Below are 27,258 nucleotides of genomic sequence, written 5' to 3'. Positions count from 1 at the left end.
GATGCTCATCATCTTTTGCTTCGACTATTGCAGTTGTCTCATATTGCATTGACTACCTAATTATCTCTCCACCTTTAATTCTTTTTTTGTTTGTTTTTATTTTTTTATTTTTTTAAACCCTTACCTTCCACCTTGGAATCAATACTATGTATTGGTTCCAAGGCAGAAGAGTGGTAAGTGCTAGGCAATGGGGGTTAAGTGACTTGCTCAGGGTCACACAGCTGGGAAATGTCTGAGGCTACCTTTGAACCTAGGGCCTTCTGTCTCTAGGCCTGGCTCTCAATCTATTGAGTTTCCTAGTTGCCCCCTCCACCTTTAATTCTTATATTTCCCATCTTTCATGTTGCTTTCAGCCTGGCCTAGCAGCCATTATCCAGGAGAGAAATTCCTATGACCTACTATTCTCATCTTCAGCATGATCAAACTGTCACTGATGGAGCAGACAAACCAATCTAGTTGAAGCAGCAAGACATTCTGAGAGAGGATAGGAGATAGCATGTTCAATGAAGATCAGACCATTGCCACCACCTCAACTAGTATTGTTCCTCTTAGAGAGCCCAGAACTTAGACTCTCAGGATCTGTCACTCCAACCCAGCCCCCATAGCTATTGTCAGGGAACACATCCTTGGGAGATAGGACCAACTCTGTTATTCCTGCTACTACCACTACTAAAAAACTACCTCTGACAAGCTGGAAAACTCAAGAGGGCTAGTAATAGTTATTGCTTAGAGAGGCTTCAACTGCCCCCCACCACCAAGGCCACCAACTATTTTTTAGCATGGCCCTCATAGCTATGATTCGGGGGAAGCAACCTTTGTGGAGATGAAACTGCTCAGTTGTCTCTGAAGGGACTTCAGTATTTCCTTTTTCAGTAGCTATTGAAGGTTGAGAAAAAAAGTTACTACCCAAATCACATGGCACTTTAAATTGTTCCACATCAGAAATAGAATTATTTTTATCAGTGAAAATGACATTAAAGACATTGTATTGTTATGCATTTTCCACTGGACCCAGACTATTGGGTTTTTCCATCTTTGTGACCAAAACCACTTATATGGATTGTTTTCCCTTTTGGAATGTCATTATTTGAGAGCAGGGACTATCTGGTCTTTTTGTTTATATCCCTAGTGCTTAGCATTCTGCTTTATACATAGTAAATGCTTAATAAATAATTTTCATTCTATTCATAAAACATATCTTTGGTCCTGTTACTTTTCTGCTTAAAAGTCTTCAGTAGGTTTTTACTTCCTAGTAAATAAAATATTTTCTCCTTAACCATTTCAGGGCCTTCTTTGGACTGGCCCTAACCATTCTATCCAGCTTCCACTGCTCCCTGTGGTTTAACATATTGAACTGCTTGTTCTATTTTAAATACATATTTTTAGCTGCCTCACTACTTCTCTTCCCTCTATTTGTCAAAATTCTCAACTTTCCAGGCCCAACTTAAATAACACTTCTTTAAGGTCACATTCCCTAACCTCCTTAGCCAGTAGGTCTTCCTTCCCTGAACTGTCTTTTCAGATCTTTTATAACTCCTGTCACATGTCTTGAATTATAGGCATTCATTTGTGTGTCTTTATCTTCCAACTAGGTTTTATGTATTTTGAAAGCAATGACTATTTCTGATTTATCTTTTTTTTTTATTTAGTCAATTTAGAACATTATTCCTTGGTTACAAGAATCATATTCTTTCCCTCCCTCTCCTCCACCCACCCTTCCCATAGCCGATGTGTAATTCCACTGGGTATTACATATGTCCTTGATCAGAACCTATTTCCATTCTGTTGATGTTTGCACTAGGATGTTCATTCAGAGTCTACATTCCCAACCATATCTCCTAGACCCATATAATCAAGCAGTTGTTTTTCTCTTCTGTGTTTCTACTCCCACAGTTTTTCCTCTGAATGTTGTGGATAGTGTTCTTTCTCATAGATCCCTCCAGGTTGTTCAGGATCACTGCATTGCCACTAATGGAGAAATCCATTACATTCGATTGTGTATCAGCCTCTGTGTATAATGTTCTCCTGGTTCTGATCCTCTCACTCTGCATCAATTCCTGGAGGTCATTCTAGTTCCCATGGAATTCCTCCAGTTTATTATTCCTTTGAGCACAATAGTATTCCATTTATTTATCTTTTTTTTTAAATCCTTGCCTTCTGTCTATGAATTAATGCTATGTATTGGAAGAGCAATAAGGGCTAGGCCCTGGGGATTAAGTAACTTGCCTAGGGTCACACAGCTAGAAAATGTCTTGAGACCAGATTTGAACCCAGGACCTCCTATCTCTAGGCCTGGTTCTCAATTCACTGAGCCACCTAGCTGCCTCTCTTAATTATCTTTGTATTGACCCTATATCTAGCACAATGTCTTACACATAATAGATGCTAGTGAAATATTTGATGAATCTTTTTGGTTTTGTTTTGCTTGAATGGTACTGAATAAATTCTCCATTTCCGCTCCCTAGTCCTTCTCTTATTGTCAGCCAGGTTTCTCTCTGCTACAGTTTGCCATTTGCTGAATAGAATACGTTGTTTTTGGTCACACTGTTAAGTTCTGATTATGTAGCATTGAGCAAAGGTCTTGGGATTGTAAAAATAAAATTGAAGTACCTATTGCTGACTTTTTTCGCCTTTCTTTTTCTCTTCCAGCCTGAGATATTCTTTGATGTAGTTAGCCTCTCAACTTGGCAGGAGGTGCTGAGTGACTCTCAGCGTGAGCACCTCCAGCAGTTCCTGCCTCACTTCCCTGAAGATAACATCGAGCAGCAAAATCAGCTTATACTAGCCCTATTCAGTGGGGAAAACTTTCGTTTTGGGAACCCTTTGCACATTGCCCAGAAACTCTTCCGAGGTCTGTAGTTCAATAGCCCTGTTTGTTGCATGTTTCACTCTTATTAAATCTTCACTTATTTTTGATCTACCTGTTTCTCTGTCATACACATTTGTAGAAATAGGAACAAAGAGAATGTGTTTGTGTCATAGAATTCTCAGACTTTCAAGTTCTGTGAAATCGCTGGTTCATTAGCTGCTCTAAAATTGAAAATTGAGGAAGGTACTTTCTCTCCCATTTATTCAATGGGTGGTTAATTTGCTTTAGTGGTGACACACAGATAAATTATCTAGTCCAGCACTCTTAAGCTTTGCTATCTGGCTGCCTTTTCATTAGATTTAGATTTAATCCACTTCAAATCATCATTTACAGTGTAGTGGGATTCTCCTCCTAGCTGTTGTTTGAAATTGAAACTTGGAACTTTTAAAGAGAGACAAATCATTTGAAGAATTTGAATTGGTCCCTTGGTGCCTGTTGGCTATTGTTTTTCCTAATAATTAGACAAGATGAGATTAAGGTACCCTTCACTGAAAATGTTTAAATAGAGTTTAAGATGACTTTTGTGGGCAGTGTAGGGAAGATTCATGGTAATAGTACTGTGGTCATTGTATATTATTGTTCTCTCATTTCTGCTCTCCCCACTCCTTCTATGTAGACTACTTGTAATTCTCCCAAAGTCCTGAGATAATGTAGATGGGGAGGTGGGGCCAGTCTTACAACTAAAGGCCTTGAAAGATACAGGCAATGACAAACCATAGAGAACGACTAGATTGGAGTCGAAGGTTATTATAATAACTTATAGGATCCTAGACTTAAAATTGAAAGGTTTCTCAGAGGCCACTGAGTAAAGGGAAACAAACTTAGAGACTCATTGAGAAACCCAGGGTCACACCTGTTTTAGGTAAAGCCAAGATTTGAGTGAGTCTGTGTCGTCCAACACAAGATGCATTGCTCCTTTTGTTGTTCCAGACTCTTCTTTTGGGGTACTAAGGACACAGGACCTTCCTTTGTCAGTTCTCAGGGTTAGGAACATTGGAGTGACTGGAGCAGGGCATGTTTATCAGAAAGTAAGGAGTGAGGGACAATAGTAGCAAAGGAGAGTTGATGTTTTTGATAGGTATCTAAATGCCCCTCACTCCTGACCCGAAGGCCTTCCATTCTCTTGTATGGAGGTGGCACAACACAGGAGAATACCTTGTCATTGTAATGTTGTCAGTCTTCTCTATAGTTCAGTTCTCACTGTGCCCTATAATGCCTTACTTCTCTTGTTCCCTAGATGGGCACTTTAATCCAGAGGTGGTGAAGTACCGGCAATTGTGCTTCAAGTCTCAATACAAGCGCTACCTCAATTCTCAGCAACAATATTTCCACCGGCTGCTAAAACAGATTCTTGCTTCACGCACCGTAAGTGCTTCTTTGTTTTCTTTACTGATCTTCATCCAGGTCACACTAACAAACTAACTAGATCCCCCAGATCTAGCCTGGGTCCTCTTCTCTTCTCCCTCCATACTGAACAACTTAGTGATCTCATTAGATCTCTTGGATTCAGTTATCTCTCTGATGATGATTCTCAAATCTTTTTATCCAGCTCTAGCCTCAGTGTTCATTTCCAGTCTTACATCTCCAACAACTACCTTCTAGACATCTTGAATTAGATTTCTTGATATCTTAAACTCAACTTGTCTAGAACTGAATTCATTACAGTTTTCTCTCAGCCTTTGCTATGGAAAATATTTCAGTTCACATTAGGACAGAAACAATCTATCTTATTTAGCTCCTGTCAGGGATGCTATTAAAAATTTTGTTTGGGATTTTAATCTTGTGAGAAATCTGTTCCTTTTATACTTAATGAGAATTAATATGAGGTTGTTTTTTTTTTTTTTGAGGGAGCAGTCTTTAAGAATGAAATTAATAGCCCCATCCCTCTGAAGGGAGTTATATAGTCTATCAGAAGTTGAGGGGGCAGCTGGATAGCTCTGTGGATTGAGAGCCAGGCCTAGAGACGGGAGGTCCTAGGTTCAAATGTGGCCTCAGACACTTCCTAGCTGTGTGACCCTGGGCAAGTCACTTGACCCCCATTGCCTAGCGTTTACCACTCTTCTGCCTTGGAACCAGTACGCAGTGTTGATTCCAAGACAGAAGATAAGGGTTTAAAAAAAAAAAAGAAGAAGTTGAGATGGCTTGAATAATAGCTAATAATTATCATTGTTGGCATTTGATTATATGAGGTAGGTTCCATTATTATTCCTATTTTACAGATGGGAAAACTTAAACTGAAAGAAATTAAATGACTTGCCTAGGGGCACAGCTAGGAACCATCTCAGGTAGGCTTTGAACTGTAATCTCTACCAATTTCAAGGCCAGCACTCTATCTGTGTACTACTTAGCTTCCTCTAAAATGAGGATGTGTCAGAAGTGGAATATGACTCCATGCCTCCAATGGGAGACCAGAACTAGGCACCTGGGTTCCCCTGGCTATCCTGACATGATTACTGGACCAATATGAAACAATGAAACAAATTTTTAAGTCTGATACTCTTTCTTTAGGACTTGTTGGAGATGGCTAAAACAAGTGGCCCTGCCCTTCCCCTTCGGAGGAAACGGCCTTCACTGTCATGCACCCCTGAGGAAAGAGAACGACGCACTCAGCAACGCTATTTGAAAGTCCTTCGGGAAGTTAAGGAAGAATGTGGAGATAGCACCTTATCCTCTGATGAAGAAGGTGAATGTTTTCTAATTCTTTGGGAAGTGGAATTGGGACTGTTAAAACTGTAAGCCTCTTTTGCAGTTTTGAGCCAGACATTGTAATGGATCTCTCAACCTAAGAAACTACTTCTCTGGTGGGTGGATAATGGGACTTAAGGACCCCCTCTCCCATCTCTAGGATGTTGCTGGAAATTCCTTTTAGAGAGAAAATGACTACATCCTTTATACTTGTTAGTTTTTTAGTTTAGGTTTCCAATGGACAGCTCCCTGCTTAGCGGGGTCCTTTCCTGCTTGTCTGGTCCTATTGTGCCCCTTGAGAGAAATGCTTTTCCCCTTACAGGAGAGTAGTAGTAGCTGTTGGCCTGCTGCATTGCGATTCCATCACTGTTGAATTGAAGTCTCTCTTCCTCGAAGAGCCGTTTAAATGACCTAAGTGTGCTCCAGTCCATCTGGGGAAGGGTCAGAAAGAAATGGTGGATCCCTGGTCTCCATGTTGAACCCTTAGCCCTGTTGAACCCAAATGGCCATTTACCCAATCTCCTTTATTGGAGTCCACAGCCACGTTGGATTTACAAGAGCAATTTTCTTTTGAAGATCTCAGCTCATGGCTTCCGAGCTCTCCAGCCCGTTCTCCTAGTCCTGCGGTGCCCCTGAGGGTGGTGCCTACCCTTTCAACCTTGGATATGAAAACTGCAGGTGAGAATAGATATAGTGATCTTGATGCTCTGGGGAGTAAGCTCTTCACAACTATTTTGATCTAAGACTTTCTTTGGAAGGTGTATTCTAATAAATTGTTTCTGTGAAATAGGAGCTTTGAGAGAGAGGACTTCATAATTATATTATATATTATATATTAGTCATTTTTGAGTGTCATTTTATTTTGTCCCTTAGCTGATAAGTACTTTGTTTAGTGAACTCTGAATGGCAGTAGATTTTGTTATATTTTCTTTTAAAATAATTTTATTAAAAATAATTTTGATAGATACAAAATAAATAATGAAAGCCTAAATAAGTCTTAAAATGTTAATAATTTTTTTACATTTTGCTAAAAAAAATAGGCATGTTTATTTTTTCATTCTTTTTATTAGTGTGCTTATCGTTTTATTGATAGTTTTTTATGTAATCAGAGCCAATATGTACTTTTAATTCTGCTTTCTTTGCCTTATATTACTTCACATTGTCTTTATTTCTTTTTTTATATATGTAATTTTGAAAAATTACAATACCATTCTACGACATTGAGATACAACACTTTATCCAGCTATCTTCTAATCATTGGGCATATTTAAGAAATATTTTTGTACTGAAAATATCTTTTCCTTTTAGTACATATTCCTAGTAAAGTGGTGCCAATGATTTAAAACTGTTATTTTTTCATCTAACTATATTTTGCCAAATTTTACTTCAGAAAGATTGCATAGTAGTTACATCAACATTATAACAGAATGCTACTTTCTCTGTTGCCAACATTAAATTTCATAATTTTAAATTTTTTTACTTCAGTTCTTTGTATTTTTCTAATTATTAGATTTTATCCGATTTTTTCAAATGATTAGCAATTAATGTTTCCTCTTTAGAAAATTATCTGTAGCAGAAATAATTGCCATATGCTTAACTGTTCCTGAGAATACCTATTAGATCAAAATGGATTTTATTAGATATGGTAAATAAAAATGATAAAATTTAAAGAAAAATTTACAATTATAAAATATGCAAATTTTTAAGAAACTGCAAACTTTTTACAATTAAAAATATGTTTAGTAAACTTAGTAAACAAAACTATCCTGTTTGTTTCTATGCCTCCATCTGAATTTTTTTCTGTTATTTTGTTGCTGCCATTACTTTTAGTTATTTATTTATATGTTAATATTCTGATTCTGTGTTTTTCACTTTATATATAACTTCCCAGATTTCTTTGCATTCTCTGTTATTTCTTAAGAATGCAGTTGTGTTCCATTATGTTTTATTTATTATAACTTGCTTAGCTATTGGAAATTATGTAGTTGTTTCCATGTTTTTACTATTGTAAATTATGCTAACATTAATGTTTTCTATTGAAAAAAAGTTTTAGTAATCACAAACTTAGTAGCCATTAGGAATAAAGATTGTAATTGTATATGAACTACACAATTTTTCCACTTATATTTTTTAAAAACCATTTTATTTTACAAATCCTTACCTTCTGTCTTAGAATTGATACTAAGTATTGGTTCCAAGACAGAAGAGCAATAGGGGCTAGGCAGTTGGGTCAGGTGCCTTGCCTAGGGTCACACAGCTAGGAAATGTCTGAATTCATATTCAAACACAGGTCCTCCCAAAACCAGATCTGGCTCTATCCACTGAGTCACCTACCTTCCTCTAAAATCATTAATTTTAACAAATTGGTAGCTAAACATTACATTTGAATCTATGTTAGGAATGTTTTTGGACTTAGAATTTTTCCTTTCAACATTCATAAAATATAGTTCTTGTAGTAATAAGATCCTTTGGTCAAAGAGCATTTCTAGCTGCTGTTTTATGGCATATTGATTGTCATAATGTTTGTACCAATTCACAGCTCCAGTGGAAGTGTAATAATAGTATGCCCATTTTTCCTCTGTCAGCAAAATTGAACTTTTTCAAGAAATTTTTTCTTTTATCAATTTAATAAATTTAAAGTAATATTACAAGAGTTTTCATTTTTATTTATCTGATTGAATCTGAATATTTTTTCAGATGGTTACTGAGTTTTTTTTCTAGAATTGTTTATTCATCTCCTTCAATCTCTTAGAGAATGACCCTTACTCATAAATTTACATAAATTCCTTAATAAATTTTTGGATGTCAAATTAAAAAAAGTTTTTGACAAAGTTATTCCTAATGTTTCTTTTTATTCTGGATGAACTTATGTATTTGTGTTCTATTTTCTTTCTTTCTTGCCTAAATAAATGTTTTTCTCTTTTCTGTAACTACAGTAAATCATTTATTTTCTTTTGTTAATTATATAAGAAAAAATTAATTACTGATTCATTTGAAATATGTTGTGGTATGCAGTTTGAGCTATGGATCTAATCTCATCTGTCTGATAACTCTTACTGGGCTAATGATTAATTTACCCAGTCTTTTGTGTTTTGACTTCCCTTTTTTGGATGTTATCTTTCAATTAGTATTAGCATTTTAAAATTTGAGCTCCCTTGTTAGTTAAGTGCCCTTTGGTTCATTTTGCTCAGATAAACTAGAGCTGGGGGACAACGATCTGAAGATGATGTTAAAGAAACACCATGAGAAGCGGAAACACCAACCTGTAAGACATAGAAATTACATGAAATAGAAATCTATGATTGTTAGTTTAATATATTGGGACATTGAGACCTATGAAGAACATAGTCCTAGAAGTTTCTATTCCTTTCTATTTTTATTTTCATTGTCGGGGGAGGGGTACAAAGAATAGCTAGAAATAGTTCATTGAGAGCAAACTAATTAAAGAAAGCATAATAGTATGAGAGCTGAACCTTTTCTTATTTATTCATTGCCCTAGTAACAGGATGGAAGGAAGGAAACAAGCATTTTATTAAGCCTAACTATTATGTGCTTTTCGGGCATTATCTCATTTAATCCTCAAAACAGCCCTGGGAGGTACATGTTATTATGACTCTCCAATTTTATCAATGTGGAAAGTGAGCCAGGCAGAGTTTAAATTACTTGCTCAGCATAACACTCAGGTCTTCAGACTCCAGATTCAGACCTTAATGCCACCTACGTATTTCTAGGCAACTTAAAATATAAGATCCTACCCATCCTAATTGGATTCTCTTATGTATCTCCATTAAAAATAGAGACTCTAGGGGGCAGCTGGGTAGCTCAGTGGATTGAGAGCTAGGCCTCTAGATAGGAGGTTCTGGGTTCAAATGTGGCCTCAGGCACTTCCTAGCTGTGTGACCCTGGGCATGTCAGTTAACCCCCTTTCTCTAGCCCTTAACACTCTTCTGCCTTGGAACCAATAAACAGTATTGATTTCAAGATGGAAAGTAAGGGTTTAAAAAAAGGGAGGGGGGGGCTCTAATCACAGAATAAACATGATTTCCTGAAATTTAACTAATGGGTTAGTGAATATTTAGTCAATTCAAGTTTCTTCCTCCTGGCCACCATCACTGAGTCGTTACCTTTCTCATTCAGGATCATCCAGATCTTTTGACAGGGGACCTGACTCTCAATGACATCATGACACGAGTAAATGCTGGCAGGAAGGGCTCCCTTGCAGGTAAATGATTGTATTTCTTCCAGTTTTCATAATGTGATTAAATGGCCCAAGTGAAAATAGGTGTTAAATAACACAAAGCCTAACAAACCTCTACAAAAATTCATTTTGTGACTTCTTCCATAGACATAAATATGCATATAAAAAATTAATGCAGAATTAGTGTGACAGGTGAGTGATATAATATATTAGCATTTATTTAGCATCTAATGCTAGGCCCTGAGGAGATAGATAAGAAGGAAATGGCCTTTGGACTCAAGAACTTCATGTTCCATTGTAAGAAACAACATGTTCTTATATAGTTATGTGTAACATGTACAATGTAATTTTGAAGGGAAAGAGACTAACAACAAAGGAGCAAGAAAAATCTCATAAAGCTTTCAAGAAAACTGGATTCTAATGGACTTCTATAACTGTTAAAACCTAAACTGCTAACTTGTAGTGATTAGAATCTAAAGGTCTGCCTCCTCATACTTGCTTTCCCTCACCCTGGTTCTATGTAGCTTAAGCATATCACATTCAGATAAAGAACCTAATTTTCTAATGTAGATATCACATTCTTTAACTTAGTCTCTTATTTTTCCTTACCAGCTCTGTTTGACTTGGCTATTCTCAAAAAGAAGGCAAAAGAGAAAGAGGAGAAAAAGAAGAAGAAGCTGAAATTGATAAAATCTGAGATAGATGATCTAGCTGAACCTCTGAGCAATCCAGAGGGAATCCCGCCCCTATCCCAGGCCCCATCCCCCCTGCCAATATCTGCCATCAAAGAAGAGTAAGAAAGACATAGGGGCTCACCAGGGATACGTGTTAAACGGGAACATGTTAATGAATTGATTTTATTTGCATATATTCTCGTGAATTTATTATCTTTAATTCTCAGAGCTTTCTGTAATGGGAAATTTTAGTTCTTCTTGGCCTTATGGCTAAGATCAATCTTTTTACACTATTCTTGGTCTCTGAAGGAGCACCTTGAGAGCTATGGAAGCACTGAGGACTAGGACCACTCTAGGGACCCACCCATGATGCCCTTTGCAGTTGCTTTTTATTTTTACTTCCTCATAGACCTCTTGAAGACCTCAAGCCCTGCCTTGGAATCAATGAAATATCTTCTAGTTTCTTCTCTCTCTTACTGGAGATCTTGCTCATGGAGGGACAGGCTAGTCTTCCTATGGTAAGAGTATCTGGGAAAACAGTTATAAGGAGGAAACTTTAAAGGGGGAAGGGTTAGCAACCAGGCTGCAGCTTTTAAGATGCATCTCTTATGTTCTCTATATAGATCTGTTTCTATCTGGCTTTGTGATTTTGGAAAATCACTCTGGATAGACTTTCCTTTTACTCTTGAATTGTCTGCCTTCATAGAATCCCTGAGGTTACTTGATTTTTTTTTTTTAATCCCCTTCTGCAGCTGGAGGAGCGAGTCCTGGATTGGCAGTCATCTCCAGCCAGTACCCTTAATAGCTGGTTCTCCTCAGCTCCTAACTGGGCAGAATTAGTGTTACCATCCTTGCAATATCTTGCTGGAGATAGCCGAGGTGAGGTGTTTCTTTTAAAACAATATAATTTTTTGCTTAGGTTTTGTTCACCATAGTGCACTGCAGCTTTTTTGGTTGATTTTTCCAGCTCCATTGCTGTGTTCTTGTCATCTTCCATAGCAGTCCTTTGAAGGCTTCTTGGCTTTGCCAGTCTGGCCCATTCTGAGGGTCTGGCTCAGCTGTTTTCTGGGTCATTTGAAACTAGAAGACTGTCTCTGACATGTGCAGTTTGTTGATTTGAGCCATCTCCTTACAGCTGTTCCTTCTAGCTTTTCTCCATTTGTTGAGTTCAAAGAGAAGACCCAGCAATGGAAACTGATTGGTAAGTAGTATGGTAGATTTTGCCTCTCTATTTTTTCTTTGATGTTCCTTCCCTTTTTAATCAGTTAAATTCTGAAAACTAGATAAAATTATTGATCTAAACCGTTTTTGTTCATAGAAAACCTTTTAATTTTTCCATTTTAGTGCCTCAGGCTTCGTAGTGAGCTCATAATTCCAAACTAGGACTTCATTGCTTAGATTTTAGATGAGGATGTGGACATTTCCACCAGTGTAGTTTTATCTGTATCTGTTTATCTCAGTGGAAGCTTTCTGAGGGCAGGAGCTATTTTGGTTTTGTCTTTTTTCTTCAGTTGTGAGTAAAATGCTTTGTACAAATCAATGCTTAGAAAGTATTTTTGAATTTAATAGACTAATTATAACTTTATTATTGTATTGATTGTTTTTCTGAATTAATAAAGAGATGTTTGCTGTAGCAGTTAAAATTAGGTTTTCTGCTACAAGTATTATATTGTTAGAGGTTTATTTAAGATTAAGAAATAAAGAAAATGCAAAATAAGAAAGCACGTGTCTAGGTCCAGAGAGCCCATTCACAACCACTCACATCTTGCCTGCTAGGTAGAGAGCCATGTGTGCTCCGAAGCAGAAGTAGGAAGAGAGACTCAGTAGGCTTTACAGCCAGTTTAAATAGAAATTTTTGATCTCGTCTAGGTGGGAATCCCAGTGAGATTAGAGGGCATCCTGGGAACTAGAGCAAGGACTTCTGGGGATTGAATTCCAGGGTTCAAATCTCCATTTTTTACACTCTCCATTTGATCGTTATTGGGGAAAGAAGTTTCCCCAAAAAGGATCATGAAAACATAATCAACTTAAACATTACAACAATTTGAGGATAAGAGGGAAAAAAGAACAAAACCAATAATTGTTAGACGCATTGACAAAAAGCCATTTAGGGGGCAGTCCCCTTTGGCATGAAAGTATAGATACAAATAAAAGTTAAATCAACCACACCCAAAGTTCATTTTTGATCTTCTCGTGCAGCTTGTGGTCTGGAGGCATCTTCATGGTGTCTTCTCCAAACAGTTCAGTTTCTGGATTCGGAGAGGTATCATGTTTCTTAACCTAAAATTCTTCTCTAAAGGAATTTAAACTTTGCAATTTAAAATAACATTTTTTACATTTCCCCTTTAAAAGGGTGATTGAAAAATACAGGATCACTTAGGGATGCATCGCTGAGTTATCAGGTATATGAATCAATTGGTAAGAGAAATTAAAAAGACATCAGAAAAATCCAAATAAAAAAGAAAATTACTGGATGAAAATAGATTATCAAAGTCTTATGTGTAAAAATTCTAAATGAAGGAAAAATAAATCTATAACAGGTCCTTGAATCAGGGCCCAATTAAAATGATATAACCAATGATGCTAATCGTAGCCTAAGGGAAAATTATCCCATTTTTTACCAGCTGATAGAAATGAGTCCTGGGTCTGAGGTGATGAGTCAGAATTGCTGGGCCGGGAGGTTCATCTGGGTCGGGATTGCAGGCAAGCAGAACGAGCCAGGGCTGGGGCCAGGTGAGTGGCAAACAGCAAACAGGTCTGGAGGTGGAGGCAGGAACGCAGGCAGGGAGCCGGTTAGCTATCTAATGGCTGGAACGAGCTGAATCAGCAACAGCTTTGCGAGGGTAAAAAACCTTGGCCAGAGAAACGTGGCTTAAAAAAAAATTTCACGCAGTAGCTATGAAAAGCTGAACTAACTAACAGTAGATCAGAAAAGAATCAGAAGATTGAGGGTATTTTGTCTTTCCAATGGTAAGCCATAACTGTAGCAGTTAAAATTAGGTTTTCTGCTAAGAGTATATTTTTAGAGGTTTATTTAAGATTAAGAAATAAAGAAAATGTAGAATAAGAAAGCACATATCTAGGCCCAGAGAGCCCATTCACAACCACTCACATCTTGCCTGCTAGGTAGAGAGCCATGTGTGCTCTGAAGCAGAAGTAGGAAGAGAGACTCAGTAGGCTTTACAGCCAGTTTAAATAGAAATTTTTGATCTCGTCTAGGTGGGAATCCCAGTGAGATTAGAGGGCATCCTGGGAACTAGAGCAAGGACTTTTGGGGATTGAAGTCTGGGGTTCAAATCTCCATTTTTACATTGCCCTGAATTGACTATTTCTTAATAGTGGGATCCCATCTTATCTATAGTTTGTGAACCCACTAGTATTGTGGGTCATATGGCTTTATCCTGGCTATGACTTCTGAAGTGAAGGACATATTTTATCCTATAGTAGCTGCTGCTATCTCTCCTCCCCTTTTGGTCCTCTGTCACTCCTCACCTGAGCTGCTGTACATGGCACCTACTATCTCCAGAGTTTATTAGGAATCTCAGGGTTCCATCTGAGGGAAGGAATCTATTCTACCCCCAGTCCCTTCTCTGGGTCACCCATCTCCTGGGCCCGCTTTCCTTCTTTGTCCTCACTGATGATGAAGGGAGTGAATTTGAATGCTCAACTACCCTCTGGTATACCATATCTAGCATATCAGATTTTTTTTGCTCTGGGTAAAAACATTTCTAATTAAAGTTCTAAGTATATTTGAATGATGTCCCTCCTATGGAAGTTCAGTAACTGATGTTACTAAGGGAAGGGGCTCATAACATTTATATCTGTTCTATGAAGTAAACCTTTACCTTTTTTATTTCTTAAGTGTCAGAGGAGACTAATGAAAAGCAAGTTGATTAATTGATCAATGTTGCTTTTAAGAATCTTTTATAGATAGGTTACCATAATGATAGAAGGAAGTTGGGACTCTTCATATACTTAGATTTGATAGTATTTATTGTTTTCTGATTCTCTTAATAGGTTCATCTCAAGACAATGAGAAGGAATTAGCTGCTCTATTCCAACTGTGGTTAGAAACCAAAGACCAAACTTTCTGTAAGGTATGGCTTTCAAAAAGTACCAGAATCTTTCCACCAGATTCTCTTTTGATCCTTGAGGGATCCACAGCTTTCAGAATTCAGCTCCTTTAGTAATTACATGATTTGCCTTATTGTCCAGCAGGAAACTGAAGACAGTTCAGATGCTACAACACCAGGTCCCCGTGTGTAAGTAAAGACCAATTGATTCAGTAATTAATATATATTTTATCTAATATTTATAAGGCTTGACTTTAGTTTTTTAGGTTTTTTTTTTTACCATTCTAAGCTACTATTGTGGATGCATTCTAGCTTCTCAGTGTCCTTTAGATAATGCTACTTCAATGTGACCTTACCTGAATATTCTAACTAGTTGGATCATTAGCTTCTTTATTTTGGATACTGTGAACACTGAATTTGTTCAGCCTAATAGCACTGATTTTTGCAAGATGGGATGGGTGGGGTAGGTGGCAGGGAAAGTTGCCCCTTTACAATGTTGTACTTAAGTCCACTAAAATCCCCAGTTCCTTTATATGTGAATTGTGGCCTAGCTATGTTTCTTACATCCTATACTTATACAGTTGAATTTTCTTCGTTAGACAATGAGGATACATGTGAACTAAATATCTAAACCTTTTTAAAAATCTCCTGAAGCTCATTATTCTTTGAGCCTCTTTATGTAGCAAATAATGTTTCTCACTAACCATATACATGCACGTGAGGTAACCCAGGATGATAAAAAAACCAAACAAACCTGATTTACCTATTAGGAGTAAATAATAAGAATATTTATATTAATTTGAATAATAAGAAAATCAGCTTTTCTAACTGGTGCCATTCTGAATCCCCAGAATTTAGGGGTACTATAGAATAGCCCATAAGACTACTTGGCGAGAGCTAGGAGAGGGAGACTTCTATTGCTATGAAAGAGGGGTAGTAATGGGGAAGGGAAGAAATTCAAGCAAAAAAGTGTGAGAGTATTATAGAATTATAGAATAAAGGCCATGGTTGTAGATGGAGGTGCTGTAGATGGAGAAATTGATCTATGAACCTACCACTTGGGATTGATTTAAAACTCTATGTTCCAGAAGAACCGACTACGTGGTCCGGCCCAGCACAGGGGAAGAGAAAAGGGTTTTTCAGGAGCAGGTGAGGAAAAACTTGAAACAGTGTGAACTCTGGAATTAGTGAAAATTTATATTAAAAAGCTTTGGACTTAGCTGTCCTTCTGTCTTAAGTTATTAGATGATAAATCTAGTCCTTTAGATATTCTTTTAGATCTCATTACCAAATTAGGGGTGGAAATGCTCTCATCACTTTTTCTTCATCATTAGCAACAAAATGTGTTTGCATAGCTCTTTATTCACTTTGACAAACATTAAGTGCCAAGAACACTGTACTAGATTTTGGGAGAGGTACCAAGATGAAAAAAGGCACAACTTGGTCACTTTGAGCCTAGAGCAGGAAAACATTTTGGGGGAGTGTAGGGGAGGAGGAGATATAACATGTCATAATAAAGGCAATATAATATGTTGTAATATAAAACATGAATACTGTGCAAAGGTCAGTGAAGAAGATGTTTCTGACTAGGGAGTTACTTTTTCTCAGTACCAAGAAAGAAGGCTTATAAAAAGGGCCATGCTTTCTCTTTCCGATTCTGTTTCAGTGAGCAAACTATTTAGAATCACGAGATCTTAGATTTTAGAGCTGGAGGAGGCCTTATAAGTCAACTGCCTCATTTTATAGATGGAGAAAGTGTTGGACAGTGGGTGAAACACTTTATAGATAAAATGGGCTCATAGAGATTAACTTGTTATACAAGTTCCCATGGTCTTCTTGATCCAGATCTAGTGCTTTGATCACTCTTTCATGATGCTGACTTCTCTTTCTTTGTGTTATTGTTTCTTTGATGAGTCCTCATCAAAGGGGTGGGGTGGGGGGCAGCTAAGTAGCATAGTATATAAAGTACCAGGCCTAGAGTTTGGAGGTCTTGGATTCAAAAGTGATCTTAAACACTTCCTAGCTGTGTGACTTTGGGCCAAGTCACTTAACCCCAGTTGCCTAGCCCTTACCCTTCTTTCTAAGGAGTAGATTCTAAGGCAGAAGGTAAGACAAAGAAAAAAAGCCAAATAAGATGTTATATTTAATTGTGGAGGTGATAGGGAACAACTTTTACCAATTAGGGGAGTGACAAGGTCAGATCTTCTTTTTAGGAAGATCACTTTGGCTACTGAGAGGAGAATGGACTGGAGTGGGGAGATAGACCAACCAGCAGGTTGTTACAATAGTGCAGGCCTAAAGTGATATACACTGTGAATATAGAGAAGGGGACAAATATAAGAGATGTTGTTAAGGTAGAAATCAACAAGACTTGGCAACAGATTGGTTGTGGTGACAGGGAGGATAGTGGTTTTATCGACAGTGATATGGAAGTTGGGAAGAAAGAAGGTTTTAAGGGGAAAGGTTATGAGTTCTGCTTTAGACATGTTTACATTGAGATATATGTGGGACATCAAGCCTGAGATATCTGGTAAGACATTGATTATATGTGCCTAAAGGTCAGGAGAAAGGTTTGAGCTAGATAAAAAAACTTAATAACCATCTTTATAGAGATAATTGAACCCATTGAAACTGGTGGAATTACCATAGAGTATAGAAGAAGAGCAGAGGGTAGATCCTTGAGCTTCATTCATGGTTTATGGTTGTGACCTGGTGAAAAATTTAGGAAAGGGGCCTGAGGAACAGAGAACCAGGAAGAGGAGTGTCACAAAAACCTAGAGATGGGAGAATATCCAGGATAAAAGGGTAATCAACAGTGCTAAGTGCTACAGAGAGACCATGAAGGGTCTCTGAGAGAAAAGATCTGGTAATTAAGGAATGATCAGTAACTTTGAGAGCAGTTTCAGTTGAGCTCTATGATTTTGACCCATTCTTCTTCTACTTGCTTGCCTCAGGAACGTTTCCGTTATAGCCAGCCCCACAAAGCTTTTACCTTCCGTATGCATGGTTTTGAGTCTGTGGTGGGGCCAGTCAAAGGTGTCTTTGACAAAGAGACCTCACTTAACAAGGCCCGGGAGCATTCCTTGCTGCGCTCAGACCGCCCTGCCTATGTCACCATCCTGTCTCTTGGTAAGACACCTAGATTTTTTGGGGGGGACTTTTATGTGACCATATGATTTAGAGCCAGAAGGGACCTTAGAGACATTGGCCATTAGATTCTGCTTTGGTTTCATCAGAATTCTCAGGGATAGTTATGCCATCTTCCACAGGGTTAGGGGTGTTTGTGGTGGGGAGGTTATTGGGAATTTTGTAGAGGTGGGGGGAGAGGAGGGAGAGAGAAGCGAGGAGCAGGTCAGGCAAGACTTTTCTTCTGGAGTTTGTTTCTTGAGAATTTCTTTTGAACTGAGGAATTGAGGAAAGTGCTGTAAGCAGCCTCATAATTAGGTGAATCAGTACCAAGAATTTTGCAACTTTGTTTAGAATATGTAGCCTAGGAAAGTGCAGAGACTACTACAAACCACCAGGGGGAAGGCTTTCCTTGACACTGACCAGTATAGAAAGGGAAGTTGAGATCTTTTCTAGGTAGAAGAGGAAATGAACTGGATATTATGCTACGATGGAATTCCTGTTTTCTTTCTTTTTCTTTTACAACCACCTGTAGTCAGGGATGCAGCAGCCCGATTACCCAATGGAGAAGGGACACGGGCTGAAATCTGTGAATTGCTGAAAGATTCCCAATTTCTTGCACCAGATGTTACCAGCACTCAGGTGAGATAGAGATCACCACAATTCAGAATTCTATGATCTGGGAATGCCCAGATTTATTAAAATGGATTCTTATTTGCCATGATTTTCAACAGTTATGTCTATTCACAGAACTTACTCAATTCAATTCAACAAATAGTTATTGAGTACTGTACTTAATATATATGTGTAAGTATTGGTAGTAAAAGTACCGAATAGTTTGTGGGGAACAATCGAGAACCTTAGGCCCACAGAGACAAAGTTTGTGTTTAGATATGACTGTCCAAATCCAATATGTTCTCTCTCAGACTCAACTACTTCCTAGGACTTGGTTTTTTGCTTCTTTTGAGTTATACTTATATTTCTCAGGTGAATACAGTAGTAAGTGGTGCCTTGGACCGACTACACTATGAGAAAGACCCATGTGTAAAATACGACATTGGACGAAAGTTATGGATCTACCTTCACCGTGACCGGAGTGAGGAAGAGTTTGGTATGTGAGGCCTCTGGGTCAGATGAGTTGGCCTACAAGTTGAAAATAATCTGAATTACTAGTTTGGTCTCTTTATTATTTTCATTTGGGTTCAGATAAGAATTAGAGGGTTGGCAATTAAGTGGCTTATGGATTGAAAGCCAGGCCTAGAGACAGGAGGTCCTGGGTTCAAATTTGGTATCTGACACTTCTTAGCTGTGCAACCCTGGGCAAGTCACCGAACCCCCATTGTCTAGCCCTTACTGCTCTTCTGCCTTGGAACCAATAAACCATATTGATTCTAAGACAGAAGGTAGGGGTTTTAATAAAAAGAGTTGGAGGGTTGAGGGGCAGGATTTAGCCCCATAGTTCAGATGCCATTGACTTGGGGGGTTGAATTCTAATTATACTAGTCTTAGGATTCTGATTTCCAGTATAGTTTACTAATTAACTTTTGCTCACAGAACGAATTCACCAGGCACAGGCAGCTGCAGCAAAAGCCAGAAAAGCCCTTCAGCAAAAACCCAAGCCCCCGGCCAAAGTGGTAAGTGACTTTGGACCTCAGAGAATTTTGAGAAGGTGATGACAAAAACCAAATATTCTTCTTTTCACTAACATGCCTTTAAAGCTATGGTCATTATGCCTTCCTTCATTGGGTTCATGACTAGACCTGCACATTGTCTTTATTCTGTGGTTGTAGAAGTCCAGTAATAAGGAGAGCTCTGTGAAGGTGCTTAACAGTGGTACATCAGAACCAAGTCAACTGAGTCTTAGTGACTCCAGCATGCCAGCCACTCCTGTCACACCTGTCACCCCAACCACCCCAGCCTTGCCTGCTACTCCCATATCACCTCCACCTGTGTCAGCAGTTGGCAAGAATGCACCTAGTACAGGCCCAGAGCCAGCTAAATCTAGCCCAAGGTACACTCTTTCCTATCTTCCTTAGCTTTCTTCCCTTTATGCCTCTATTTGGACATCTAAGCTTATTCTGTTTTCTTTTACAGCGTTCTTCTGGTATCTTCACCAACAATGCCTCAATTGGGAACATTGCTTTCCCCAACTCCAAGCAACCAAACTCCACCAAATTCCCAGTCCACTGGCCGGGTGGTGAGTCACTCTGGCTCAACTGGACTTCCCCAGGTGCGAGTGGTAGCCCAGACAAGTCTTCCTGCTGTCACTCAACAGCCCACAAATTCAACACAGACATTGCCACAGATGCCAGTGGGCCCACAAATCCGGGTTCCAGCCACTGCTACACAGACCAAAGTCATACCACAAGTGAGTATGAAAGCTAACAGGCATTGGATAGCAGGAGAAACTGAACCAAGCTTGGCTAGTGATTCAACTGGAAATATCCTGAATTGAAAAATATGAAACCTGGATTCTAGTCCCAGTTTATCTACTAGTTTGTGACTTGAGGGAAGTCTTATCTTGCCTGCCTTAAGTTCCTTTATCTATAAAATGGGAAAGGTACTATCTTAATTACTTCAGAAGGTCAGGTTAAAATGAGATTCTCTAAAAGCATTTTAAGAATGAGAAAACATACAGGTGTAATTTTTGAATACTCAGCTTAGACATTGAGTCTTATAGCCTCAGGATGAAATGGCATCAGTTTTTTTGTGTTGGATAATGAAATAATTCTGATATATACAACCAAGCATGTTGGGGAAAAAAGAGTTTTTGTGGGGCAGGTCTTCAGTGTTATAGCATACTAAGAATAGAATGCTGCCAAATGCTGGTTCCTGTTCTGTGTGTGAATAAATTGTTTTCCTTTTTTCTTGAGCCAGACAGTGATGACAACTGTTCCAGTGAAAACTCAACCTGCCCCAGCACCAGCATCTGGGCAGCGGCCTGGGCAAGGCCAGGCAGGACTCGCAGTGACAGGTCTCGCTGCCACTGCTAGCCCTGCAGCAAAACCTGCCACCAGCTCCCCTGGAAGCTCTGCATCAAGTTCCTCCACAACCACAGTTATCCAGAATGTCCCTGGCCAGAATATTATCAAACAGGTTACTGATTCTTGGGTGGAATTAACTTACATATTGAGAAAGTTAGGGAAAGAGAATAGGGATGTGAAAAGTCTATTTGGTCTCATATATAATTTATTTCAAGACAATTATAGTAGAAGGCAGTGCAAACATTGCAAACATTTATTTTCATAAAAAATTTGAGTTTTCTTGTTTGGGATTTAGGACTGAAAATGTATTCCCTTTCTACTTATTCCTTTATAGAAATAATTTCCTTCTCTGCTTTTCATTTACTACAAATGAATTTTAAAAATAGTATTATAATCTTTGTAGATTGCACATAATAAGTAAACATTGTTAGGAAATGTACTTATAAGTTTTGCATGATGATATTACCTATATAATCATAATGTGGTCCCATTTAACAGACTTCTGCAATCTGCATCAGTGCCTTTCTTCCCCTCTCCAGGTGGCAATTACTGGACAACTGGGCATGAAGCCTCAAACAGGCAACAGCATCCCACTAACAGCCACTAACTTCCGCATCCAGGGTAAGGATGTTTTGCGCCTACCACCCTCATCCATCACGACTGATGCCAAGGGCCAGACAGTGCTACGCATAACTCCTGACATGATGGCTACCCTGGCCAAATCCCAGGTCACCACAGTCAAACTGACCCAGGACCTCTTTGGGGCAGGAAGCGGCGGTGCAGGAAAGGGCATCTCTGCTACTTTACATGTCACTTCCAATCCTGTACATGCATCTGATGCCCCCGTCAAGACCAACTCGGTTAGTGCCCCTTCATCTACTCCAGCAGGCACCACTGTGGTCAAAGTAGCCCCTGATCTGAAACCTGCAGAAGCCTCAAGCTCAGCTTTCCGCTTGATGCCAGCACTTGGTGTGAGTGTGGCAGACCAAAAGGGCAAAGCTGCGGTGGCTTCAACAGAGACAAAGCCAGCTGCCACAATCCGAATTGTTCAGGGACTGGGGGTAATGCCTCCCAAGCCAGGCCAGACTATAACAGTTGCCACCCATGCCAAGCAAGGATCCTCCTCAGCAGGTGGACCTGGAGCTGTTCATACTTCCACCGTGTCCTTGCCCAGTATGAGTGCTGCTGTGTCAAAGGCTGTGGCAGTGGCTTCTGGGGCCACAGGCACCCCTATCAGCATTGGGACGGGAGCCACCACCGTGCGACAGGTCCCTGTGAGCACCACAGTTGTATCTACTTCCCAGGCTGTGAGTAACATTGTGGGTTAAATGTAGCCTGTCTCATTGATGCATCTCTTAAAAGTTAACCCCATTTGCTTCTATCAAAAGGGAAAGTTAGGCAAGTTTCTTCTTCTAGTAATGAGGACTGGAAATCAAGGTATTGCTCATTTCCATACCACTGTACCTGACCTGAGCAGATTTGTCTTTATTAATTCATTCATAGTAATTATAAAACCTCCCTATGTGCATTACATGGGGCAATGGGGTCTTAGTAATAGTATTACTTTCTTTTTTTTTTTAACTCTTACCTTCCATCTTGGAATCAATACTGTGTATTGGTTCCAAGGCAGAAGGGTGGTAAGGGCTGGGCAATGGGGGTTAAGTAACTTGACCAGGGTCACACAGCTGGAAGTGTCTGAGGTCAGATTTGAACCTAGGACCTCCCATCTCTAGACCTGGCTCTCAATCTACTGAGCCACCCAGCTGGCCCCAAAAGTATTACTTTCTACAGAAAAAAAAAGGGTACCCTAAAATCTCAGATCATTTGACATAAAGACCAGCAGATGGTAAGATAGGAACCTTTCTGAATTAATGGAAAGTCTTAAGAACAAGGACTTTTGCCTTTTTTTTTTTTAATTCTCTGGGCTTCACACAGTGCCTAGCACATTTGCTCAACATAGAAAGGTGGTACCCAATAGCATTTGTAATAGAAGCAACCAAATAAGCAAGCTGATTGATGGAAGACCTAGGCTGTTGCTTCCCCTCTACAGAAAGGCTGCTTATTGAGGAAAAGGAGTGGTTCCAGTTAGTGTTCTTTGAAATGTTTTTAACCAGTTAAGCCATCTTTGAATGAGAGAAAAATAATACCATATGTGAATCTATTAAAAACACTATCCTTAATCTTTCTATTGCCTGGTATTGTTCTTGCTGTTGACTGTCATGCCACAAAGAGAAAATAAACTAGAGAGAGCAGAGATTGAAGTGAACTCCAGAAGTACAGATGTGTTGGTGGCTGTTGCTGTCCCTGCTTTTCTGCCCAGGTGGAAAAACTGCTGCCTTAAATGAATTCATGGGGTATTATTATCTACAAAAACTCCATTACTAATAATTAAAAATAACAGCCAAATAGCTTGAGAACAGTTGAATTACATTCTCAGGGCACTATACATTTTCAGTTTCGCTACATTAAATATGAGCCCTAGAGACTGGATTTCCTTCACTTGGTGGAATCTGTTGCTTGTGTAACCTTACTAATATGTATATCCCTGGAAGAAATTGAAAATACTTGAGGGGCCTTATTAATCAAATACTCTTCCACCCTGCCTTTTTGCTGGTTCTCCATTAGTGAACCTGAATTTCAGTGGAGCACTAGAATTTCATTCAATATTAACATTTCAGGTCTTTTCCCTTTCTCTTTATGCTATTAAACAGGAAGCTCATTTAATTTCTTGGTTTTGGGTGGAGTGAGGTTGGGGCATTTCTGTATAGATTATACCATTTGTACATGTTAAGACTTCTTCAACTTTGACTCAAATTTCATTGGAAACCTAGAGATGAAGGAATAATGAAAGTGGGTATCCTAGGATATGTCTTACAGTTGGAAGTTCATGGAACTCTGTGGGTGCTTCTGTCAAGTTTTCCTAGTGCTTCTCTACTTTGACTCACATCCTACAAAATTCCTTTCCTTTTCAAATGAGATGATATTTACAAAACACTTAGCACAGTGCCTGGCATGTAATAGGTACTTAATTAATGCTTGTTTCCTTCCTTTTCTTTGTAGGGGAAGCTGCCTACACGGATTACAGTGCCACTATCAGTGATTAGCCAGCCTATGAAAGGCAAGAGTGTGGTGACAGCTCCCATCATCAAGGGTAACCTTGGAGCCAAGTAAGTGATGGTAGCGAGACAGAACAGATGAGTTTTGAACTATTTTTTTCTAGTTAGGAAAAAGAAAATTATGGAGGAAGTAGGTCATTTCTTAGGATTCTCCTTTTAATATTCTGACTCATAGACACAAAGTCTTTTTAACCAGTTTCTATTTTGTACATGAATCTGGTTTTGTTATTTTTAGATTTTACCCTGTTTTAAATTACTTGGCTTAATTCTGTGGAGCAGAGAGATGACCATCAGTAAACCTCAACCATTCCTGTTTTCTCTCCATAGTATTAGTGGATTGGGCCGGAATATCATCCTCACTACCATGCCAGCTGGCACGAAACTCATCACTGGCAACAAACCTGTTAGCTTCCTCACTGCTCAGCAGCTGCAGCAGCTGCAGCAACAGGGCCAGGCCACACAGGTAAAATCTCAGGGTACCCTACTGGACAAAGCAAACTTCTCTCTATTCCTTAACCTGATTGGCAAAAACCTGTCCTCTAGAACCCCTCACATTTTCTCTTTGTAAACAGGTACGCATCCAGACAGTTCCAGCTTCCCACCTCCAACAGGGAACAGCTTCTGGATCTTCCAAAGCTGTCTCCACCGTCGTTGTGACCACAGCCCCATCCCCAAAACAGGTGCCTGAACAGCAGTGAACATATGAGGGGAAAGAAGATGGCTTCTCAAGACTTTCCCGATCTGTTCTCCCAGCTGAAGAGAATAGGGGCTACATCACACCTGCAAATCCTCCTGCTTAAGGAGAGGCCAGGTAGTGGGGTGATGTCAGCAAACTGGATTTTGCCATGTCAGAATCCAGTGAATAAGTACTAAAAAGAGCCCAGCTTATTTCAGGGTTCCTAAGCCTGCTTTGTGGATTAATCTAGGGGAAGATAGTTTATTATGATTTTATATGGTCCCAGCTATACCATGCAGACCAGAAGTTTTTCCCTTAGTGTTAATTGTATTCAGGTAGGAGAATTATGGGAGATTTCCTGACTTTAGAGTATGCAGGCTCTGTGAGCTAGTCTTACCTTGTATGTGGAGTTCTTCAGTAATAGATTTTAGCCTCTCATGGTATTCTTTAGTCATTTCTGTGACTGGTGGATTGGATACCAGGTTTAGATGACTTTTTTGTGTCCAGAAAATAATTTTATATAACTTATTGGATTTTTTTAAAGATACTATGGCACTTCTTTCTCAAACAGAAGTTTGGGCTTTTGCCCTTAAATAGATCACTTATTATTCTCTTTTGTCCAATATGAGGGAATAGTAAGACTCTTAAGAAGTGAGTGCATTTTTTATAACTATGATAGGGAGAGAAAGACTATGTGGCTACAGGTAATGTAGGTAATGGATGGACCACAATGGATTTCCTGAAATGAAACTAGAGATGGAAACTGCCTATATTACAAGATGGTGTATGGGACTTTGAACATGGTGCAAGTTTATTGCTAAGTCTTTAGACTTTGCTTTTGTTATCAAATGGTGACCCAGAAAAAGTGAACCGACTCTAGGGGAATACCACCATCTGTGCTGCTTTTGTTGTCTTGTGCCAAGGTCTCCACTTTATTCCATGTTAGTGGTACTGCTCTCACTTCCAGTCCTGGAATAAGGAAGAAAGGGGGAAGGCACAGGAACAAGTTGCAGGCTGCCCAGCAAGGACTTATACATATTGACCTGAAGTTGCAAGATATTTTATTAATACAGGATGTTTCCTGCTTCTTTCCCCAGTCTCTATTGCTGCCTGACAATGTTCTTTAAAAAGTTTTTAAAGTGTAATATATAATTAAATGTGCTGTTAACAACATATGCCTTGTTGTTTGCTTTTGGGAGCTGTGTGAATGCGTTTTCTTATGCTAGCTACTGATTTCATAGTAATTTGTGATCTGGACTTTCCTATCTGTTAAAAAATCATTTAGTTGATGCTTTGTGTTTTTTAATACTATTGTTATTTTCTATTAATGACATCTGCCTCTTCACTCCATATAGCTAAAACAAAGTAAAGCAGTTACTTAAGTGAAGCAAACTGACACATACTATGTCAACCAAAAGCTTCTATTGTGCTAGAATTACATGTAAACTAATGAGAGGGAGGCAGCACTAGGAGCTTAGGGAGTCAGGAAAGGATGTGGTGCTAGAGCTTTGAAAAGAGGCTGTCCAATATTTAATCTAAGTCATCTCCTTAGATTCCAGGGCTTTATTTTTCTTTTCCCCCCTTTAAACCCTGCTTCAGGATGAGAAAGTTTGTTTTGTTTGCAATGTTATTCTCCCTCTTAACTTTTCTCTTGCCCATTCATGATAATTTAAATGCCTGTTGAATGGAAAAGATGGGGAAAAAGCATTTATATAATACCTATTATGTGCCCGGCATTGTGCCAAGTGCTTTTTACAAATATTAGCTTTTTTTAATTCTCACAATAATCCAGAAAGGAAGGTGTTGTATTTTACAGATGAGGAAGCTGAGGCAAAGAGGTTAAGTGATTTGCCTAGGATCCCACTGCTAGTAATGTCTTGAGTCAAGATTTGAACCCAGATTTCCTTGTCTAGGCCCAGGTCTATTGTACCACCAGCTGCATTGAGTTTGATACAAGTCTACCACAGACTGTGTGTTCAGCCTTTCTTTGTCCATTTCAGGGAAGAGCAAGGTTCTTCTGAATCTTATTCCCCTTACCTCTGTTTATAGTTATATGTTCTTCTTATATATCCCAATTATGAAAAATAGCAAGTTTCACTCCTTTCTATTTCCTTTCCAATTCTAGTTTATTCCTTTTCTCTCCTTGAAAACTTCAGATATGAACCAATCCATCTCTTAAGATTTGTCTTACCTGACTGCTTCTATACCTTTTGATGACATTAAGTTTCTGAAAATACAACTTTTCTCCCTCTGTTAGAATATTAGTACTATGTCATGTAATCTCATTCCAAATGCTCAAATAAATTTCTAGATTTCTGTAGGCTTATTTTTATACTTCAGAATTCCTATTCAGATTTGGACTTTTTGTCAAAAATGCTTTAAAATCCTCTGTTTCCTTAGAGATCCATTTTTCCCTCTGTAGAATTTATAGCAGTTCTGTAGGATGAGTAATTGTTGGTTGTAATCCTATGCTGTATTCCAAGACGTGCATTTGTTTATAATAGATGCTGACAGATTTTATTTGATCTCATTTATGGTTCCTTAATACTTGGACTAATGTTTTATATGTACTCATATACATGTGTGTGTGTGTGTATGTATATATATATTTTTTTAATTTATTTTTTTAATGAAAGAGGTTGGAATTTTGGCTATGATATTCCTGGCAGTCTTTCTTTTGAAGTTCCTTTCAGGAGGTAATTGGTGCATGTCATTCATTTGAATAATACCTTTCTGTCATTTAATACCCACATTTCTCATCTATTTTTCTGAAAGGACCAGATTTATTCAGTTAGTCATAAACTGGAAATTGGTAGGGATTATTTAGTGTAGTTGGGAACAGGAGTTTTAGGAACCA

At 38.7% G+C, this 27,258-nt stretch overlaps 1 protein-coding gene across 13 annotated transcripts in view; it reads left to right on the top strand.

Annotated features, from left to right (window-relative positions):
* NFRKB (nuclear factor related to kappaB binding protein) overlaps positions 1-25,574 on the top strand; it is a 35,373-nt gene extending 9,799 nt beyond the window's left edge. For 2 of the 13 annotated variants that reach the window (XM_056794616.1, XM_007495128.3), the window contains 24 exons: positions 2,650-2,851; positions 4,107-4,234; positions 5,378-5,552; positions 6,131-6,232; positions 8,746-8,819; positions 9,692-9,776; positions 10,365-10,545; positions 10,836-10,944; positions 11,179-11,305; positions 11,562-11,627; positions 14,444-14,523; positions 14,645-14,688; positions 15,591-15,648; positions 17,454-17,628; positions 18,161-18,267; positions 18,613-18,736; positions 19,180-19,259; positions 19,416-19,636; positions 19,720-19,993; positions 20,503-20,721; positions 21,149-21,916; positions 23,670-23,776; positions 24,053-24,188; positions 24,298-25,574. In XM_056794616.1, the coding sequence (XP_056650594.1) occupies positions 2,650-2,851; positions 4,107-4,234; positions 5,378-5,552; positions 6,131-6,232; positions 8,746-8,819; positions 9,692-9,776; positions 10,365-10,545; positions 10,836-10,944; positions 11,179-11,305; positions 11,562-11,627; positions 14,444-14,523; positions 14,645-14,688; positions 15,591-15,648; positions 17,454-17,628; positions 18,161-18,267; positions 18,613-18,736; positions 19,180-19,259; positions 19,416-19,636; positions 19,720-19,993; positions 20,503-20,721; positions 21,149-21,916; positions 23,670-23,776; positions 24,053-24,188; positions 24,298-24,423 (3,768 nt within the window). In that variant the 3' untranslated portion in view covers positions 24,424-25,574. Of the gene's footprint in view, positions 1-2,649; positions 2,852-4,106; positions 4,235-5,377; positions 5,553-6,094; positions 6,233-8,745; positions 8,820-9,691; positions 9,777-10,364; positions 10,546-10,835; positions 10,945-11,178; positions 11,306-11,561; positions 11,628-14,443; positions 14,524-14,641; positions 14,689-15,587; positions 15,649-17,453; positions 17,629-18,160; positions 18,268-18,612; positions 18,737-19,179; positions 19,260-19,415; positions 19,637-19,719; positions 19,994-20,502; positions 20,722-21,148; positions 21,917-23,669; positions 23,777-24,052; positions 24,189-24,297 lie in introns of all 13 variants that reach the window. The other 11 variants (XM_056794613.1, XM_001365700.5, XM_056794614.1 and 8 more) reach the window with 7 other exon arrangements.
* Positions 25,575-27,258: the final 1,684 nt, after the last annotated feature.

Source organism: Monodelphis domestica, chromosome 4 (assembly GCF_027887165.1).
Source record: "Monodelphis domestica isolate mMonDom1 chromosome 4, mMonDom1.pri, whole genome shotgun sequence".
Taxonomy (NCBI): domain Eukaryota; kingdom Metazoa; phylum Chordata; class Mammalia; order Didelphimorphia; family Didelphidae; genus Monodelphis; species Monodelphis domestica.
The sequence above is the reverse complement of the archived record's forward strand: the minus strand, read 5'-3'. Positions and strand labels throughout refer to the sequence as shown.